The sequence below is a fragment of the Anopheles funestus genome, chromosome 3RL, assembly GCF_943734845.2.
Source record: "Anopheles funestus chromosome 3RL, idAnoFuneDA-416_04, whole genome shotgun sequence".
Taxonomy (NCBI): Eukaryota; Metazoa; Arthropoda; class Insecta; order Diptera; family Culicidae; genus Anopheles; species Anopheles funestus.
The window spans coordinates 1,312,850-1,332,500 of NC_064599.1; the positions used below are offsets into that span (position 1 = coordinate 1,312,850).

General features: G+C 42.9%; 2 protein-coding genes across 4 annotated transcripts in view; one reads left to right on the top strand and one right to left on the bottom strand.

Moving 5' to 3' along the window:
- The window catches only part of LOC125768233 (protein brown), a 120,519-nt gene that overhangs the window by 20,784 nt on the left and 80,084 nt on the right, over positions 1-19,651 (bottom strand). The gene's annotated exons all lie outside the window — the stretch shown is intronic.
- LOC125768248 (syndecan) lies at positions 350-19,644 on the top strand. 2 transcript variants are annotated; one of them, XM_049435641.1, is made up of 5 exons: positions 350-1,641; positions 12,632-12,751; positions 12,826-12,988; positions 14,337-14,615; positions 14,706-19,644. In XM_049435641.1, exons 1-5 carry the CDS (start codon positions 1,489-1,491, stop codon positions 14,876-14,878), a joined length of 888 nt encoding a protein of 295 aa, XP_049291598.1. In that variant the 5' UTR covers positions 350-1,488; the 3' UTR covers positions 14,879-19,644. The 2 variants fall into 2 exon arrangements, with proteins under 2 accessions (XP_049291598.1, XP_049291597.1); XM_049435640.1 differs by having other exon boundaries at positions 351-1,641; positions 12,826-13,066.

Consider the following 19,651-nt stretch of genomic DNA (forward strand, 5'->3'; position numbering starts at 1 on the left):
ACTATGCTAAACACATTTAATTGAGCAATTAATAGATTGGTATGTTTCGCACGTTTTTCTGAAGTAACGGTCTAGAAAATAATATGCGCCAAATATAAAAATGTTCTATCGATTGTCAAAATGACATTTCTTTGAAGCTCAGATGTCGAGGTAAATAGGTTTAACACACAATGTACACAAATTTTGCAGTTATCTACTACAAAATTTCACTTTAATTTTTACGAACTTCTCAACATAATCTTTCTCTAATACAATGCAATATCACTTTGATATCGGTCGAATTGTGGCTGACGAATCAACTTCTCGGATTGATCTGTTCTGTCGCTCCGCTGTCAAACGTTAGAAAAGCGTTGCTTGGGACACTGTCAGACGTCTGACGTTTCGTACATTGTGTAAAGCGGAGCTGTGCAAACTAGCTGTCGGGAACATTAAAAAACCAGCAAAAAGCCAAGAGCTGTGGAAAAGGGCAGATTGACGCACGATTTACACAGTGTTCAGTCGTGGAGCTGTGCGTTGTTATTACAGTTATTGGTTATGTGCACGATTCGTTTGCAATAATTGTCCAGTTTGTGGCTTGAAATTGTAGAAAGCAAACAGCAAAAATAGCGAGTGTGTCGAGACAGCGCACAAGAGAGTGAGAACGAGTGTGTGTGTGTGACTAGTAGGTGTATGCGTGTGTTTTTTTGTTAGTGCGTTGCTCTTCGTCCGGATGTCGTCGTCGTCGTCGTTGTACGCCAGGAATGTGCGTTGATGTTCACCGTCGCTCGAGTTCTATTGCGCTGGGAAGCAATTGTGGTGAAAAATCGTCGCCCTGCTCGCAGCATAACGTGCACAACCGTACGCAGCACCGTACGCAGTCAACAACTATTACAACGACAGAGCATCGGCTGCTAGGATTGCGATCAAAATTGTGGTGTTCGGTGCAGCTATCCAAACCGCCTGCGACGCACATCCGCTGAGAAAGGTGTAAATTGGTGGAAAAAGCAACCAAGTGCATCGTTTTTCTCCGCCTCGTGGAGTTGTGTACGGTGCAAAGAGTGTGTATAACCGTGCGTGCGTGTGTGTGTGTCTCGCCTCATCCTTGATTGGAAAGGAAGGAGCCTTCCCGTGTAACCGTGATTGTGTTTGTGTGTGTGCGTATTGTGTGTAGGAGCACGCAGTGTTGTCTAGTGGTAAGAGATTTTCCATCGGCACCTTCAGGCCTACTTCACCTTCCGCTCCGTGCCCAAGTTGCGTACAAGTGTCTCTGCATGTGTATGTGTGTGTGTGCAAGTGGAAATCTAACGTGTGTAAGCGCAGGTCGCAAAACACGAAATAATAGATAAAAAATAAAATAAACCGTCCAAATAAGTAGCTAGAGCCGTGCCGTTGTGTGTCCCGTGTGTGTGTGGTGTTTGTAGTGAAAAAGCCCACAATTTCCTAATCGTGTCCTCGACACCGTCAAGTGGAAAACGCATCTGAATTTCAATTCCAAATCAGCATTAAAATATGTCGCTCAAAATGCTCATCAACGGCAGGAACGATGACAACCGGCGGAAACTGGTCGCTTCGTCAACGACGACGGCTGCCACCACCTTCCTGCTGGTGGTGCTGCTAGTCGTGATCCCATGGACAACGGTGACTGCTGCCGAGAATGATCAGGTATTATTATTGCCCATTTTCCCGATTCCTTAAGTTGAAAAACTGGACAACAAACCATGACGAGTAGCTGGTGCTGCTGCTGTTGCTCGTTCAAAACATCGTAGCCTTCTCAGTTCGACGATATATTGCAGAACCATTCGCTCTCTCTCTCGCTCACGCACGCACGCATAGCCCTTACCATCGTTTGGAAAGTGTGGAACGAATCGGATTAAGCGAAAGGTTCCCTATGCGAAGGGAACGAGATGCGGTCGGCTTTCAGCCCTGTAAAAGATGATCCCGCTAATAGTGCTGTGTGTGAATGTGTATGTGTGTATATGTGCACCAGCCTCATCCGATGTTGTTTTATTTCCACGAATTCTTCCCGCCAGTCCCAGTCCCTTTCGTATGTGTCGCTATCATCATCTTCAGTTGTTCGTGATGAGATGATGATGATCATTCGACGTTATTCTCACTGCTCACACCGTTTCCAAGTTTATGATCAGTCCAACGATCCCTTTTCATCCCGCGATCCCGCTCCTCTCCCCCTTTCTCCTCCTCTTTTCATCTATGTTAAGCCGACAAGCAATTCGATGCATACATACACACACACATACACCTGTCTGTACATCACTTTTTATGCTTACCAACCAACCCTGTTCATCCACACGACGTGAAATGAGATGAACAGCGAATGAGTAGAAGGTGCGAGAGTGAAATAGGAAAAGCAAGCGAAAAAGGGCTATCCCTTTTAGAGGAAGCGAGCAAGAACGGGATGTACGGAGAGCGAGAATTATAGCTGAGACCGAGCCTGGAATACAGACAGCGCTACAGGGTTGCGCATGTAGTTGTGCGGGTGCTTTCCTTTTGCGTTTGGGAAGGTGTGGGCTGCTGCTGAAACGTAACAAAAAAAACTGAAGAAATGTAGGGTGGGTGGGTGTCTGATTGGGGGGAGTAGGTTGGGTGATGGAGAAGGCCTGTGTGCAACGGAAAGAGAGCGAGGTTTTTTTTGTAATGCGTACGTACGGTGCGTGTGCATGCGACCGCAAGAGAACACGCATCGTTGTTGTGTATAAGCGCTCGTGTGCGCGCGTGTGTGTGTGTTGGTGGGATGTTGTGTATTTATATTGATTTTATGGGCCCTGTGACTGCTTCCGCCGTGCCGATATCTTCGCGACATTCTACAGCGGCCAATAAAAAAGAGGTGGGGAGGGTGGGGAGGGGAGTGGTAAAGGGTCCCACAGAAAAGAAGCTGGCGATTGATGACAATTTGTTTGTAGACAAAACCGCGATATAGAAGAAAGGTCCCCAAAGAGAATGGAAGGATTTTCATTTCCGTTTCAATACCATGGGTACAGATGAAAGAGAAAGAGAGAAACAATCACGATTGCGTTTGGCTCCACGAAGAGAAACGGTGAGTTGGAGAAAAGAAAGATGTAAGCAAAAGCCAAGATTCCAACACTTGCTTGGAAAGAATGAATGAATGAAGCGCGTACGGTGTGGTTTACGGCTGTGTGTGTGAAGGGTGTATTGGTGAAATCTTGGATCCCTTGGTACCGTGGGAGGGTGTGTGGGTTGGCTGATGATCGAGAACCGCAAACGATGGCCGCAGTGCCATAATCAAGAACGACACCAGCTCCCAACTATGTCTCGTAGCAACAATAGGGAACACGCAATAGAGTACTACCCCCACCACCCCCCGCGGGTGGCAAGAGCGCACCCCGCAGAAACAGAAATGTGGAGGAGTTGTGACCAACATTCCACCAGATGGCGCTCCCGTGTGGCTGCTTACACGCACGTGTGTGCTGTTGCCTAGAGTTTGGAGTGTTTGAATGTCGGCGAATAGTTGTTTTTTTGCTTTTCTTCGTTTCGATTTGGCAGGAGTTTGGGTCGTTGAGCCTGGTGGGTGACTTAAGGACCGACCGGATGCATGACGGATTGCCTGGGCCCGTACACAACATTAGGGCCCTTTTTTCTTTCTCACAGCAACAACACCTCCGCGCGCGCGAAAACATGTCTTGAGAGGTGAGAAAATGCCAGCGCCATTTGTTAATGGACTTTGCACGGCTGATCTGTACGAGGGAAGGGATACGCCTGATAGACTGACTGGACGGTTTTGATCAAGGACGATCGGCGTTGGAACAGCATTCGATAGAACGACGGCTAATGCTAATGAGCAGCATGCTGTTTATGTATTCGTGTTCCATACGAGTTTTGTACCACAAGAAAGATACCTTCGTAAAAGACCGGTCTTTTGTATGATGGTTGCCAAAATGTCCTCAACTAGTTGAGCTTTCAATAAGATCTCTATCTCCATAAGGTCTCTTTATTGAGAAAATAGATTTTCAACTGTTCTGGATGAATACTCACCGAGGGACTGTTTTGGCAGAGTTCTAACTATATCTATCGATTACTGAAGAATTCCTATGTTTTGCTGCCATTGTTTGCCATTCTTGTCATCAATTTCTGCATATTAATCGGTCACGCATACAGATGAGTGAAAAATGAATAGGAATTCTTCATAATGTCCATTCTTTACAGTCTCAAGACCTTGCGGTTTCGTTGCTTATTTTGCTCATCTTTTGCAACCGATGTCCGTAAGGCCGATGAATTCCTTCATCTCCTGGAAGAAGAGCATAATTACGGATATGTTGGTACGTGTCTTGTGTTTTTGCGGCTTTTTACTACAAATTTCTCATGGAAATATGTAGAATTCGGTACAATATGCCCTAAACTTACGACTTTATTTCACTTAAACTCCTTTACGTCGTGAGATAGTTGAAAAAATGGCCTTTACAGTAATTGCATTTCTGATGTTGTCCTGTTTCCTTTGAGAAATGAGGCATTTTTTTTGTTTTGCTTTCCACGTTCCAATTTTCAGCAGGATAAGAAAACACACCCGATGGCGTTCAGTTTGACAATGAAGTAAGACGGTCCCCGGTTCGTTTCTGGCCCCCGTGCTTTTGTCCGCTGTAGTAACTGGTGCGCCTTGCTGGTAGAAATGGTTTTAGTACCAGGTGTTACAACATGGCTACCGCACCAATACCCGGGGGCAGTTTTGATGCAGTATTGGAACGGAAAGTTGTTGACGAAAGAAAATCAGCCTACTCTAGCAGCTCCGGACCGGTTCGGAATAGGGAGGAGGGACAGCGTGTCCGGGGCTATGTCAATTTTCGTGGGCGATTGAGCTTTTTTTTGTTGTTGCTGTTTGGTTCCATCCCTCGCTTATGGCGCTGACTCGGTAACGTCTTCCGACGCCCTCGTATTTGAGGCCATGGGTTTTTTTGTTACTGCAGCTCTACGGACATCCTCCGTTCGGCAGACGTAAACATCGTGGCTCCGTCGTTAGTGTTGAAGGCGCGGTGCAGGGGCGCCTGATTGCGACGAACATGATTTTGTCGGAGCGTTTTACCTTTGCTCTTTTGCAGTTGCTTCCTTCGCATTTTAGGTAACTTGGAGTATGTGTGCGAGAGATCTAAATGGTCTATCGGTTCCATTTAGTAGCAAGCCAAACCGGGAATGGAGCTGATATGCGGCCTGGTGCCTGCTTGGTGGGAATGATGAGCCACATACTCAAGAGGGGAAAGTATACAAGCAGCACACCTGTAGCAATCACCCACGCGCCATATCACTTTGATTCGTGGAGTTGCGCTGAGTTGACCGCAGGGCGTTCGGGTTTCGCTTTGGTCTTTGATCACGGTGCGACGCCTGCCAGCGTTTTCGGACCTTGAATTTCTTTCCTGCTCCTTCTTATCGTAGAAATTTATGTTCGCCTGAAGGTGGAAGGATCGGTCGCTCCTTATTTTCTGCGGCAGAAAATTCTAAAATGGACATCAAAAAGGATGAACGCGAATTTTCTCATTCGAATTTGGTGCTCGGTGCAAATATTTAAAGCGAAGATAAAATTGAATTTAATCCTGCTCCTGCCCAGGATACACACACAGAGAAGGCAAACAGGAGAAGGAAAAGGAAGTCGATAAGGACAGGAAAGCTATCGGTCGGCCTAAGGCGAGCTGTTTATAAGCGAACGTTTGTTAGATTGGAAGATGAAAGATCGTGCTGGAATTAAATATCCGGTTCGTGGTCCTTGGTCGTCGTGGACTGCCCCCAACTCGATGCTCTGCTCCGTCCGTTTACAGCGAACGTTATGAAGCGATGCAACGGAGCAGTTCTTTGGCGTCGACGGAAGTGAAGATTGTGTCTTGTGTTTTGGTGAGTCTTCCGCCCGATAACGACCAAGACGATGCTTGAACGAGCAAACATTTCTTCAGCAAATGATGTCTTGCTTCTTGGGAGGGCCCCGACACACCGACGTCCATAGAACGAATAGAAACCTTGAGGAATGGAAAATGTTCCACCCAAGTTGTATACACCTTCTGCAATGCCTCGTATCGATCCGCTAAACGTCCCTCGAACGAATGACAACCAACCAAGAAAGACTTGGGCCGTCCGGGGGGTGCTAATTGATAAATTGCAAACTCCATGAGAAATTCGGAATCGAAAGACACAGAGACGGTGGAAGGGTTGCTGCCGGAGCAGAACGTTGGTTCAGCTGATTTATGCGAATGTCAAAGTTGCATCCACCTACCAATGTGTGTGAGCAGTACCACAACTATGTTGGCAACGTTTCGAATTGCATCCATCATCATGCCGGTGGCGAGATCGATTGTAAACCTCTTTTCCGTTCGCTGATGAGACATCCTGCCAATCACACATCATGCATTTGGAATGTGATGTTGATTATGCAGGGGTGTTTGCAACCCACTCGTCCGTCCTATTCTTATCACGGCTGACTAATCGAGTACGATTTTTTAATTTGTATCGGCAATTAAAAATTAGTGGAAGCTTTCCCTATCGCGTAATCCCATCTACGGCGCATCAGACAGCAGCGATCAGCAGAATGGTAAACAGTGCTGGATTTCTTTCTCCAGATTGTGGCCGCAATCTTAATACACGGTTATCTTATCGTCGTGTTTTGTTTGTATGTTTGTTTTTTTTTGTTATTTATTCTAGGAAGTTTATTCGCATTCGTCTTTTCGCATAGCATGTGTTATCAGCATTGTGTTTGCTGAATAATATTTTGAAAATTCCGTCATGCAAAATAGGCAAAAGTGAGTTGTAAAGCAGTGCAAATGTTTGTGTTTTGTGTTTTTAGTTTGATTTCTTTTTTCGCAGAAATCAAAAACATTTCCTCTAACGAAGTGATTAATTCCCCGACTGTTACATGCATTACGAATTGCGGTGGCAAACAGTAAACAAAACTAGTTGAATCAATAGTAGCATTTTGTAGAACATAACGTAATACAGAACGTACCCGGAGCAATTTGGTTTAATAATTCGATTGCTTCGATGTTCTTTTTTGGCCGGGATTTTGAATAGAAAATTCATCTGCGTAATCAAACATCACTGTATGCGTGCGTGCGTGCGTAAGACAGCACAAACAGTTATTGTTATTGCGTTCTGTCTAATGCTCAAGCACGTTCGGTCGATTTAAAATTCCGAGGGGGGAGGGGAGTGAAACAAAAAAAAATCTCATCCCCGAAAATTCTACACGATCAAAAATTGGGAAAAAGGGACCGAAAACACTAAATGGGAACGGAATGTTTGGGATTTTGGTACAGGATTTAAGGTAAACATCTGCGGTTAATGGACTGACGAGCTGGGGAAATTCGCCCGTCTTAGCTCTCGGCAAAGATCAAGATGGAGGCATTGATGGATAAGTTTAGAATTCCTTCTCGTCAATCGCGTATCGCCATATATATCGCACACCATTGCTAGGTCTTAGAAAAAAACACAAATTGTGACGTATTGTGCTTAAGAAAACGGATTTGTATATGACGATCGGAACGCTTAAATTAGTGATCACATTAGAATGCGGTTGTTCAACACATCGGTACTAGTAACACTTGAACAAGCGTTTCGATCCGATGTGTTATTTCCTTTGCGTAACAGATGAGCTGTATATTGGAAGGAATGACAAGTATTGGTGTATTTGATATAAGTATTGCGAGACTTCACTTAGATTTTTGTTCGCGCTGAATCGTGACGTGTCGAATGTTTAAGTGAAGCATCGTTTCCGCTATAACTTGGAACTATAAAACACTGCAATTCATTACTTATGATGCTGAACGTTGTGATTTGTCAACGGTAATTATCGCACTACATTACTCTTACTTGATATCTAAGAGATCTTGCACATCGACTGTAGAGTTTGAAATATTTGTAATAATTCTTTGAAATAATTGTAATAAACCATCGTACGGACAGATCAGACTCGGATTCCGTAGCTAGAGACGCAAAATGAAGAGAAAAGAATAACATGAAACCGTTACAAACACAATGCTGTCCCTTTGTTTACTGTGCTATTTGTCTTTATGACTCTGTGTGCTCTGGTTTGTTGGGGTTTGGTTGAGGAAATAACGATGATGGCATCGTCATCCATCTGTCGTAAATTTTGCTTCATTTTTAGCGTAGTCTAATGTGTGTCCTTTTTTCTCCGTCTTTCTTGCGGCCGTGCATGCACTCAATTTATTCGATACATGAACGTCCTACAATAGGCGCTCTGGACCGCCGCGCAGCTACCGAATTGTCCGAATTCGTAATGTCCGGAATGCCTGGAAGAACGCCGAGAGTGCGGTGAATAATGTGTTTGTGTTGGTCATATTTTGTAATCCCACCCTCTCCGGACTCTCCCCCCCTGGCCTCACCAGCTCACCCCTCATTTGTCTCTCTCGGCATAGCGCACACACGCGACCATAACCGCAAACATAAAGTGAACTAAATTCAGATCCTAGAATGGACTCGAAACTTCAAAATGCATCCATCCAATTTGAAGCGAGTTGTGTTCGTGCTGCTACTGGCCTGCTGCCTGCTGCCTGCTGCTGCCACACGGAGATGGCTGGGCATTTTATGTGTCCGGCACATTAGATGTATCTCTCGTTGTCATACTCGTGAATTGGAGCAAAATCGTGAAAACAATAGTTTAAACTACGGACGGCAATGATGGTGGTACGGCGAAGGCGAAGGAGATATGCAAGGAGATGACATCGATGCGAGATGTGGTCAGATTTTTGCACTTCTCCTGTAGCAACTCCCTGTCTCGCCGAGTTCTCTGCTTGCGCAAAACGTACACAGCGGGAATGTGCATGGTGTCGTTTGGTCAATATACTTCCATATTCTGAGGTATGGTTGGTTGGATGCGTTCAATAAAATTGTCCTTTATTTTAATTTGGTGAAACATTCAAAACAGAATACTTGGTAATACAAATCTGAGTTATTTCAATATTCTTTGAGAATAATCTATCATATTTTGTAATGTTTGGCGAAGATAAAATAATTCTATTCCATGAAAACTAAAGGGACATCGAGCTATGTCTAAGATTCTTTACAGTACATAAGATCTAGTAGAGTTGGTGTTACATTATTCATGACATTTAATGCAGAATCTCAGTTTCTCTGGTTCAGTTTAAAACCACCAGTTGTGATATGTAATACCATCGTAGAAACATTTACAGCAACGAGGACGATGTACCACTTCATTAAGACTGATCGATTCGTCCCGCATTCCAACATATTGGATATACCCAATATCCCGTTGCAATACGCTACAAGATGTTCTCCGAATATGTCAGATGCAAAAACAGCCAATAGCTGGTTTGTTTTACAAATCGTTTGATGTCTATTTCACCATTGATTACCCTTTTAAATAAGGTGTTCTTCATTGAACCTTATCGACATGACGAAACGGGACCACTTTTTCGGTTGTTTTCTTTGCAAGATCATTAACTGATCCGATTATCTCGGTGATAGAGCCTCCTCATGTCTTTGTCATACCGCCTGCGGAAACATGAAGGCGACCGTACGCAAAGTAATGAACAAAATGCTTTGGAAGTAGCTAATGGTAGGGAAAAATACAATAATCTTCGTTGCAATCTAGTTGAAGCCTCCAGCACAATACAGTCTCACCGTCGGATGCGCTTTGCGACACTCCAACATTGCACGGCACTTTGGAAGTGCTCCTCCTTCGTGAAGAGGAGGCCCCTGCAGTTATCAGTGCTTGCCATCAAGGCCGAGCAGTACATTATGCTGGCTTATTTATTTCTCATGTTTTTTAATGTCAAATTTCCATTCTGGTCTTTTTGCTTGTTAGCGTTTCGAATTCGCGAACGTTTCGCTTTATCGTGTCCAACGCGGTTTCATGTGGTTATTTTGGATCTTTCGTTTGTTCTTGAAGATTTGCAGCAATGAGGAGACATTTTCAGTACATTTTGTCAGGCTTTTGCAGGATGAAACACAACTTCATATTCAATATATGAAATCTGGACATACTTCAGTAGCAAAATATGGAATCAGAGATAATGATAATGTTTTTTTCTGCAACAAACTAATATTTTACTCCTGTCATAAAGGCCCATCTTTTTTATCAACTCCAGCAGAAATGTAACGCAATCTTGATATGTTTGTTTTCACTGCTTGGAAAAGCTTGGGACTTTCAGAAACGTCAAACAGCAAGCGATGTCGAAAAGCTTTGGAATTGAAAGCTTCAGACTAGTATAACCGCATGTAGCTTGATGAAAGTAAAGTGAGATGAGATGGGTGTGAGATGTGTCAAAAGTTGGAGCTGCGCCTTTTCATCTTCAATTTGGAGGCTGTGGAGCATCGCATGGAGCTTTTCTCTTCTCGGCGGATGTCCGTATTTGAAGAGAGCCAAATGTTTCGAGAATTCTCGCGCGCGCATGTACATCGTTCAGCACGGTTGTTTATTTGAGGGCGCACAATGGTGAGCTTCGATCGGTTGGAAGGAAAACACCCAGTCCCTAAGGGATGATACATAGCAAGCAGCAGCATGTCTAGTTTGCAAGGGTAGGGTTTGTTTTTTTCACTCTTATGAAGCAGAAGAGAGACACTGTTATCCCCGTCACCATGGGAGACAAACAGCATTGGAGAGTATCGGCTAGGAAATACAAGTAGACGACTGGAACGGTGAGTGTGATGAGATGCACGAAGGTTAGAATTCGCGAATTGGTGAGCAAATTAAATCTAGAACAAACAAGCATGGATTTTAATGTTCTCAAAAGCTTCCATCTGACCCGTCACGAGCGAAGCTCCACGTACGTTGGAGATTTCCTCCAGGAGAGGTGTACTCTTGGATCTCGGCCACTCTCGTGTCTGTTTTTTGGGTTTGCTACTGCTGACTTGCCTCATCAGTGACTCTGATGTTTTTGAGCGCCTCTGTGCGGAGTTCCCCATAGTTGACTGATCGGACAATCGATGACTACTGCAGTGCATTTATTTCGTATCATTCGTACCGTGTAGCAGTGTGTATTTCTCTGCCCAGTGCTGTATGCGTCCTTAAAGGACCTGCCTTTTTTTTAGGTACTAATTGAACAGAACTTCGATTGTAATTCATTGTTGCTAGCCGCACACTGCAAATTCTCGCATGAATGTGTGCACCAGTGTAGGTGTATGTGAGTGCCAGTTTATCCTTCCGGGAAGGCAGTAAAACGGTTTTCAAAAGGGACAAAGAAAAAGATTCACCCTCCGTAAGGACCCTCCATGGTTCGGAACGGGCCGGGAGCGGTCTTCAATTTTGTGTTATTTATGTGCTTTGCATGACATTTGTGCCCGCCTCTGTCCCATGACCATCCTACACTGCAGTGGAATGTATTTGTGTGCAGTGCGACCCTCTTCCTGTGCAACGTGGCGAACAGCAGACTCTAGGGTTTGTCTGTCCCGTATGCTATTGTGAAGCATTGCACAGCGGGAAACCATTTGCGAATGGTGTGCATTTGCCAGAGGTTGTGGAAAACGACTACTTGCCAATGATTCAGGTTTGCTGGAATAGAAATTCGGCATTCATTTCCCGGCCAGTCTGTCCGGCCTCCTCCAAAGACTTCCTACTTGGAGATGTGTATGCGTGTGTCCGAAATATTTGCGAAAGGTTAATTGCACGGTCCGTATGACTGTAGATCTTTGCGCAGTCGAAAGACAAGGACACTTCCGAGAATGTGTGAAATTGCCGTCAGTGCAATATTTTTGCAAAAGGGAAAAAACCACACACATTCTAAGCATTATTTTTCCCCTCACAACTGCAGGTTTAAAAATGGATAAGCCCCCTCCACCGCAACGTGGCAAGCTCTTGGACATTACCTAAAATATATTAGGTTCGAGCCGCGCCAAGCATCGTTAGCTTATACAATTCCGCATGTATATAAAAGAAAAGGTGTGGTGTGTTTGTAATTTAATTAGGATCCCTTTCGGCCTTACGGTCTTTCGGGCTCTCGAAGCCCTTAACTAACGATGCTGATGACGCGCGAGTGTGTGTTTCCATGCGACCTGCCCGTCACGACGGTTTTTCCATTTGCCCCCGTAACGGGTTCCAGTGTTTGCAGGGATGATGGAAGAAATGAAAGCTACTCTCTTAATTCACAACGAACTGTACGGTACTCTCTTCCTTTCTGTCTCGTGCGACTTTCAGCAGCGGTGCGTTATCAGAGTTATGCAATTTAGCGTAACCGAAGTAACGCACCGAAAATCGATAATAATGTTTACGGGATCTTGTCCGGCTGATAGAAAGAGAACGAGACAGACACGGAGAGTGAGTTGAGGCAGGAACGTGGCATTGTGATCGAAATAACTAAGTTGAGACGATTGTCCTACGTTCGTTTGTCGAGCTGTGGAAAAGAGGAGAGAAAGCGAGTGTGCGTATGTGAGTGAGCGGAAGGAGAACAAACGTAAGAAAGCGGATTAGGGGTAAGCGGGTGGGTGACGGAAAAGGATATTCACGATAAAGTAGGACACTCCGACCAAAGACGTCATCATCATCCATAGGTAGCCTCGAGGGAACGGTATCGCACCTTCACCCGAATCTTCAGTCTAGCGAACGAGTTCGAGCGGGGAAATAGAGTGTAGTGTTGAAGTTGGAGCTCAGTTCTGAAACGATTTTATTACTCACTCGTCGTCATTATTGCAGAGAAAACTTATCTAGCTTCTTTTTGTTTCGTTACATTTGCAGAACTCTAACAATCGGAACCTTAATCTCGACAGTAGCTCGTCCTTCGGTGCAGCACCATCGAACCAAAATGATATCTACATTGACGATGAAGGTCTGGAAGGTTCCGGAAGCCGCGGTGAAGTAAGATTACCCTGATGGAAGCTAAGATTTGAAGCAAAGCTAATTGCTAAACTACATTCCCATCCACATTTCAGGTGCGCGACGATTTAGAGAAAGAGGACGACGAATCTTCTGGCTCCGGTTTCGGAGACGATGACGAAGATTCCACCTCGAGTCGATCGTCGCTATCGTCTTCGTCGTCGTCTGGCGGCAATCTAAACGTACTGCGCGGTGGCAGCGATAACCTGCCAGGTTCAGGTGATCATGATGATAATGATCTCTACACAGACACCAACCTACCCAACGTTGATCCATCGACCACCGACGACGAAGATAGTCAGTTTTGTTTGCATGGCTTTATTTGTATTATAATTTATCCTCAAATTACGTTTCCTTACTACATGTTGATCACTGCACTTGTGGTCTGCTTGTGGGTTGCTACCGCAAGCGACGTCTCTCGTTGGAGCGTAGGGAATCATTCCTACCTGCTGCGGATGGCACAAGTGCAGTGATAATATTTGGTACAACTTCGAAGCATAGACATTAAATCAAGCAGGAAAAAAAACAAACATTATCAAACTCCTCCAAAGTAGAGCGAAACAAAGCCTAACACCATAGGTGGAAGATCACTGTGGAACATACAAAACATAAAACAATCGAATGTGCAAATACCATTACTATACGCTCGAGATAAGTGTCCCGTGTTGCGCGGGATCGTTTACTCAATACGTGAAAAACAGGCATCCTGTAGGTTTCTTTTTGTTCTTATTATAACCTTGATTAACGCCTCCCTTCCCTGAACCATACTGACTATTTACCGTCTGTCTTTTCTGATTGACATTTTTATGGTCTGGTTTCTGTCTACTTGTAAAAAAAACGTTGTTTGTTCGTTTGTTGAACCCAAGTGATTTCTCTTTTATTTCGTTCAACATTTAACTTCTTTCTAACTGTTCTGCATGAATTATTGTTTGTTTATCTGCTCTGTATTGCTACCATGTTTTCAATCCTTAAAATTGCTAAGATATTCATCTTCATCTAACGCACTTTATGCAGCATGATGAAATTGTACTCACAATACACCCTCTACATTTCACGTATTTCATTTTAACATCATCATTTTCTACTTCTTATAAAGAAATAATATTTTATGTACTATTTTCACGTCAAAACTAACACAATTTCATGTCCACTACTCCCATTATCATGGAATGTTATCTTTACAACCTTCATCTCATGATCACCCCATCTTCATGTGCCTTGTCCATCTGCTCATAATGCCCATCGCTCTCTAAATCACCCCTCGGGTGACAAACGGGAGTAGAAGCATACCATTCGGTAAATGTGTTTATGTTTTTGTTTTGCAGTTTGTTTCACTCCCTTATAATGATGTTCAAGTGCGCTTACGAGGCATTGCCCCAGAAGAGCACGTTTGGTTTGAGTTTGAGTTTGTTTTTTAAAGCATTCTGTTCAAGCTAGCTATTTTAAATATTATTCAAGTGTAGTGTGTTTTGACATCTTGTTTCTTTTCTTGTAACCATTTACATCGTTCGAGTGCGTTTTAAGTTATGAGTGTACCTTTTTTCTCTCACCTGATTCCATGCAACAGTGCCCATTGGCAAGGAAAATAACAAACCGAAAATCCTTTCGTCCCCACCTGGATCGTCGTCATCGGGCGGAGGTTATTCGCGAGCTGGAGATATCCTCGAAACGGGAGAGAACGACCTCGATCTCGCTGGACTGCCCCGGCATCACATAACGCCCACAGAAGGCAGTATCAATCATCACGATAACACTCAGTACGGTGCTGGTAGTGGCGTTTTGATAATGAATGCCAAGAACGATGACCGAACGGCCAGCTTCTTTGCACAGCCTGGCATTCTGGCAGGTGGGTTTCCTGGTCGGCTAGTTGTAACAGGCCACAACGAGACAATCGTACTCAACTTATCAATATATTTTCGTTCCTCTTTACATTTAGCTGTGATCGGAGGGGCTGTCGTCGGTTTGTTGTGCGCAATACTGGTGGTAATGTTTATCGTTTACCGGATGAGAAAAAAGGACGAAGGTTCGTATGCGCTGGATGAACCGAAGCGATCACCGACGGCCAACACCTACGCCAAGAACGCGAACAACAGGGAATTCTACGCCTGAGATTACTCGATAGACTCGAGTGACGGTGATTTTTAAAAAACAGCTCCCTTTTCTCTAACGCAGCAACATCCATAGTAAACCTCGGCGCAAGCCAATGGTTCGTGCGTTTAGCTGAAACGCAGAAGAAGAGGAAGACTTAAAAATCGCCGAACAGTGCGAGAAGACAAACATACACCTAGAGTTAGGGGAAAAAAGAGCGAAGCGAACGAAAATAAGTCGGGGATAAGAAAGAGAGCCTACGCATGCCGCAGGACGTAAGGTCATATTTCTAGTAAGAAACGCTGATACTACTAAATAGTTGGTGGTAGCAGTTGGTGACAGACGGAAGGATCTTTGTGAACGAGCCGTAGCATACGAGGAAAACAAGCAAAAGGGATTGATTTATGAATGTAATGCATATAGGCGCGTACGCACAAACCTACATGCACTGCTCTAGGAATTCATTTAATTTTCGGTAACCGGGTCCACCCGCCACGCAATGGAACCTTGTGATGGGTGGGTGTTATTCGTTCTAAGATATGATTTCATGATTATGAGAAGCATTTTGATCAAGGTTTGGAGTGGTTGATCCATTCTGTTAGTTTAGTTTCGTTTGCAATTTCCCAGTTCTGTAGGTTTGTGCGATGAACGCGTCACATCGGGGCTTATGCAAATTTCATTTTTAAAAATTGACCTAAGTTTTAATGTGTTGGGCGTGTTAAGCTGAATGATGTCTCTCGAATAAGTAATCGTTGAACGTAGATATTATGGGTGGGTTGTGTATTGTGTTGTGCGTTCATATGGGAACACTGTTGCCCTAGATTGAACAATCTTCCGCATGGTATCTATTTCTGGCAAGCAGCTATAGTTAAAACTGGCAGCTTTTATGGCAAATTATTGGGACATTGTATGATGTATTAGGTTAGTCGTCTTTATCTTTTGTTTAGTTCAATAATGATTTGGGTTTTCTTTTCTCACGAAATAGGTCGGCTACACTGTCCATCCTTTCACTCCAAATTAACTCGCTGTCCTAGTTTGCCATTTATAAACGTGCGTACGAATAGCGTGTAACCTACAATGGGACTCTTGGGAATCGTTCGATAACTATATAATCGAAATTTCGGATAACACAAACCTGAAAATGATATATGATGATATATATCGAGTGGCGCTGAAAAACAAAACAAAAAAAATAACATGAATCAGAAGGCAGATTGAAGGCTAAGAACTCTGTAGATTGTAAGAAAGGATAGATGTTACATATTTATAAAAATAATAAGTGCAACAGATGATGCTGATGAAGCGAATGGAGGGAGTACCGTTGCCACCGAATTGGTTGCCGGCACCATGGTTAGATTAGCAAATCAAATCCTGTAGTCCTATGACTAACGGAGGAAGAAAGTGCGCACCACATAAGCTTTCTCGTCACTACGTACGTACCCCCCTTGGTGTGTCTGTGTATGTGTGTGCGCACTCGCCTCGATAAGGATAATTAATTGATCTTCTCTTTGTGTGTCTCACTGTGCATGTGTATGTTGAAGACGAAAAGAGCATGGAGAAGGAAAATAGTGGCAAATGGGCGGCTAATACAGCAAACGACAGTAAAACCGATGTTAATGGCTAGTTAATGTGGTTTTTAGTTCCATTCGGTTAGACGAGTGAAAAGAATTGTAAACAATTAAACAAAACAAAACAAAAATGCTTAAGAACACGCTCTGCCGTGCACGGTAGACAAGAATGTAATGGCAATACTTTGTTGTGAAAGTATATATAAAACAAGAAGGTAAATAAGAAACAATTGGCGTAGAGAAAGACAGGAAATGGAATGGAAATTTGGCAAAATACGCCACAACTACGATAATTTATAATGTTGAGTTTTATATACATCCTGTATTTTATCTCCCTACGTTTCCAAACGCTTGAATTCAATCAAAACACATAAATTGTACTAATATTAATCCCCTTAAGGTAGCACATGTGTACGGCAAAGAATGGAACTGAGTAGATTTTGTCAGTAACACGATGCGACAGAGAGGAAGAGGGAGAGAGACGAAGGGAAGAAAAAAAAACAAAACAATACCCTACAAAAAAGGTAACCAATCCATCAAGTTACGAATGTAGCGCTGAAAATATACCCAAAAGTAACATAGGCTCCACACTCATACATAATTGCCATAAGTAAACGTATACTGTTGAGGCTTTCGTTGAAGAAGATGCATTGTTGTCGGTGTACTGTCAAGGCACTGTCTGGCTTTTGGGGTGTTTTTAAGCTTTTTCCAATACTCCATCTACCAATGGGAAATGAAAAGGATGCGTGAATTGTAAACTGTTTCTAACACAGACAAATATTGAACCAACACAGATGGCCCGTAAATTGTAAATCATGAAGTACTCTTTTAAGTCGAACGATTTCCACTGTTTATCGACTATTTTTGTTTCTCTTCATTTCCTTGAACGGAGCATCCCGTCCCACTATTGAACGAATGTCGTGCCGTTAATTTCGGCACAATATTCGTTGCTGCAATGGATGAGAGCGAACCAAGGGATTTAACTGCAATGGTGAAAATAGGAAGAAAAGTAGCTGCATACAACTATGAAGCGGTACTACACGTCGTCCGTCTGAATCGAAATATCATCTTGCGTATATCAAGTTCTCTGGACCATCGATAGATATCCTTTTGAAACATAGGATAGTTTAGAGAAGCGAAATCCTAAGATGCAAATCACGTGGGCGTGGATTATTCGGTGCATGTCCAGAACATTTTACTGCTTCTAAAACCTACGATCAATCAGCCTGTATCCGATGGAAAAGGCTTATCACAAACTGGATTTACGGTGACATGGAAATGATATCAATTTGATAATGCAATTCACCCATGCAGATCGAAAAACACAAAACTAAACTATACTAAAGGTCTGCAAATGAGAAGCACAGTTGAACCAGTCAATAGCACACCAACATCAGAACATAGAAGGAGATGTTTTTGGGGAAAAAAGACACATAAACCGACAAAGCTACAAAAAGGGAAACTAAAGGAGTAAACGAAATAATGTCTTATTATAAAATTGAATAATCATATGATAACAGTTATATCGGGGTGACAATGCCGAGCATTATGGCAGAAGGACTCACATCAATCTTTTTTCTTTTACTTTTGGAAATGTAAGTAATCATCCACCTCAAGCTTAAAGCAAAGTGCAGCAGGGACGCGCATTCGAAGATTCGTTCAAAATGCTTAAATCAATTGTAATAAGCTCGACTTTTCCTACATCGCAGACTGAGCGTGTTGTGAATTGATTGACCGATAATTAGATGGCAAAGGGGTTCAGTTATTTCGGTTTGCTTCCGATACTGAGATTACATTTTTCTTCAGTCGATCTGGTCTATTTTGCTTTCCTAGAGATTTGCATACGATGATCGGATCCGTAAGGACAATCCCAGTGTAAACGTAAGCATATGTACTCACGTTTAAAATTGACGATACATCGAGGAAATCATGCGCTGATGAGGTTTATGCCTAAACTGAAAAGAACTTTTTGAGTATGTGGATAGTTGCGAACCGTTTCAAGTACTTTAAAGCTAATTGAAGTATGGATCAAAACCACAGCGCGCGCAAGGCCTAACTCTAGGTTGCTTTTGAAGTATTTCAGGCTATATACGAGGCGTACAATTCATTGCATTACTCTTCGACCGGTTTTAGACTGAAGACGAACTATTGAGGCGGAGGAATCTGAGATAGAATTGTAGAGAAATAACATGGCAAGCTAGATACTGGGATTTAAACGCTTAAGCTAGCTCACTCTTCCACTATTTTATGTATCTTTATTGTTTAAGATCTTACTAAAAAGCGTATTTAACCCATAGCTTTCAAATGATTTTACTTTGTTTCTAACACTTTAATTTTGTGCCATTGGTGATGGACACCGTGTTGCGCGTTTGATCCGTTCCTTGTAAGCGTTTTTGGCTTCCTCTTTTTCTCTTCCTTGTACATGTCCCTAATACATACAATGCTTTCATGTGCGATGATCATTCAGTCATGCTTTCTCTGAAATCATTGATCTAAATCAGCTTGATACAATCACTAACAATGTTTATCGGACATACGACATCAAGAGGGTGTAGAACGTGGATTCAGATCCAGACAACCAAACAAAGCATTTATCTATCAGTGAGCAACAGTTAGACATTCCGATGGAGAGTGATTGATTCAAAATTTAAACCATTTCACAAAACCAGACTACGGACCGTTTATACTTGAATGAAGATGTATTTGTTTCGTTAAGCGTAGCCATCCAGACCATGCTTTGTTGCATGGTTCTATGAAAAATGCAAGTTTTACGTTTAAAACCACTTTGTTATGAAGAGAAATGTAACTGAAATAGTAAACTGTTTGCTAAACTGGAAGCAAACAGGACGAATAACTACTTTTGGGATTACAGAACTAAAACAAAATCGTTTTCGCCAGACATACGTAGCCAAATTTGCACAGCGAACTCTATATTCTGCGAAGCATAACCAAACTAAAAGCAAAAAATCATACACATTTCGAATACAGCCGCAGCAGCATAAGAAAAAAAAGGAACGATATTGAACACGGTCGTTTCATGTAGTAAAGGGAAATGAACAGCAGCAGGGGATGATGGAAAATAAGAGAAAATAAATTTAATATACAAACACTACAAAAAAAGAGGAATAAACACACAATGGAGCGCATTTAAGAGAAAGCATTGTAAATAAAAGAATCTTTACAGTGTAATAAACAATAAAAGTGTTTTATGCTCGAGAATGTTTAA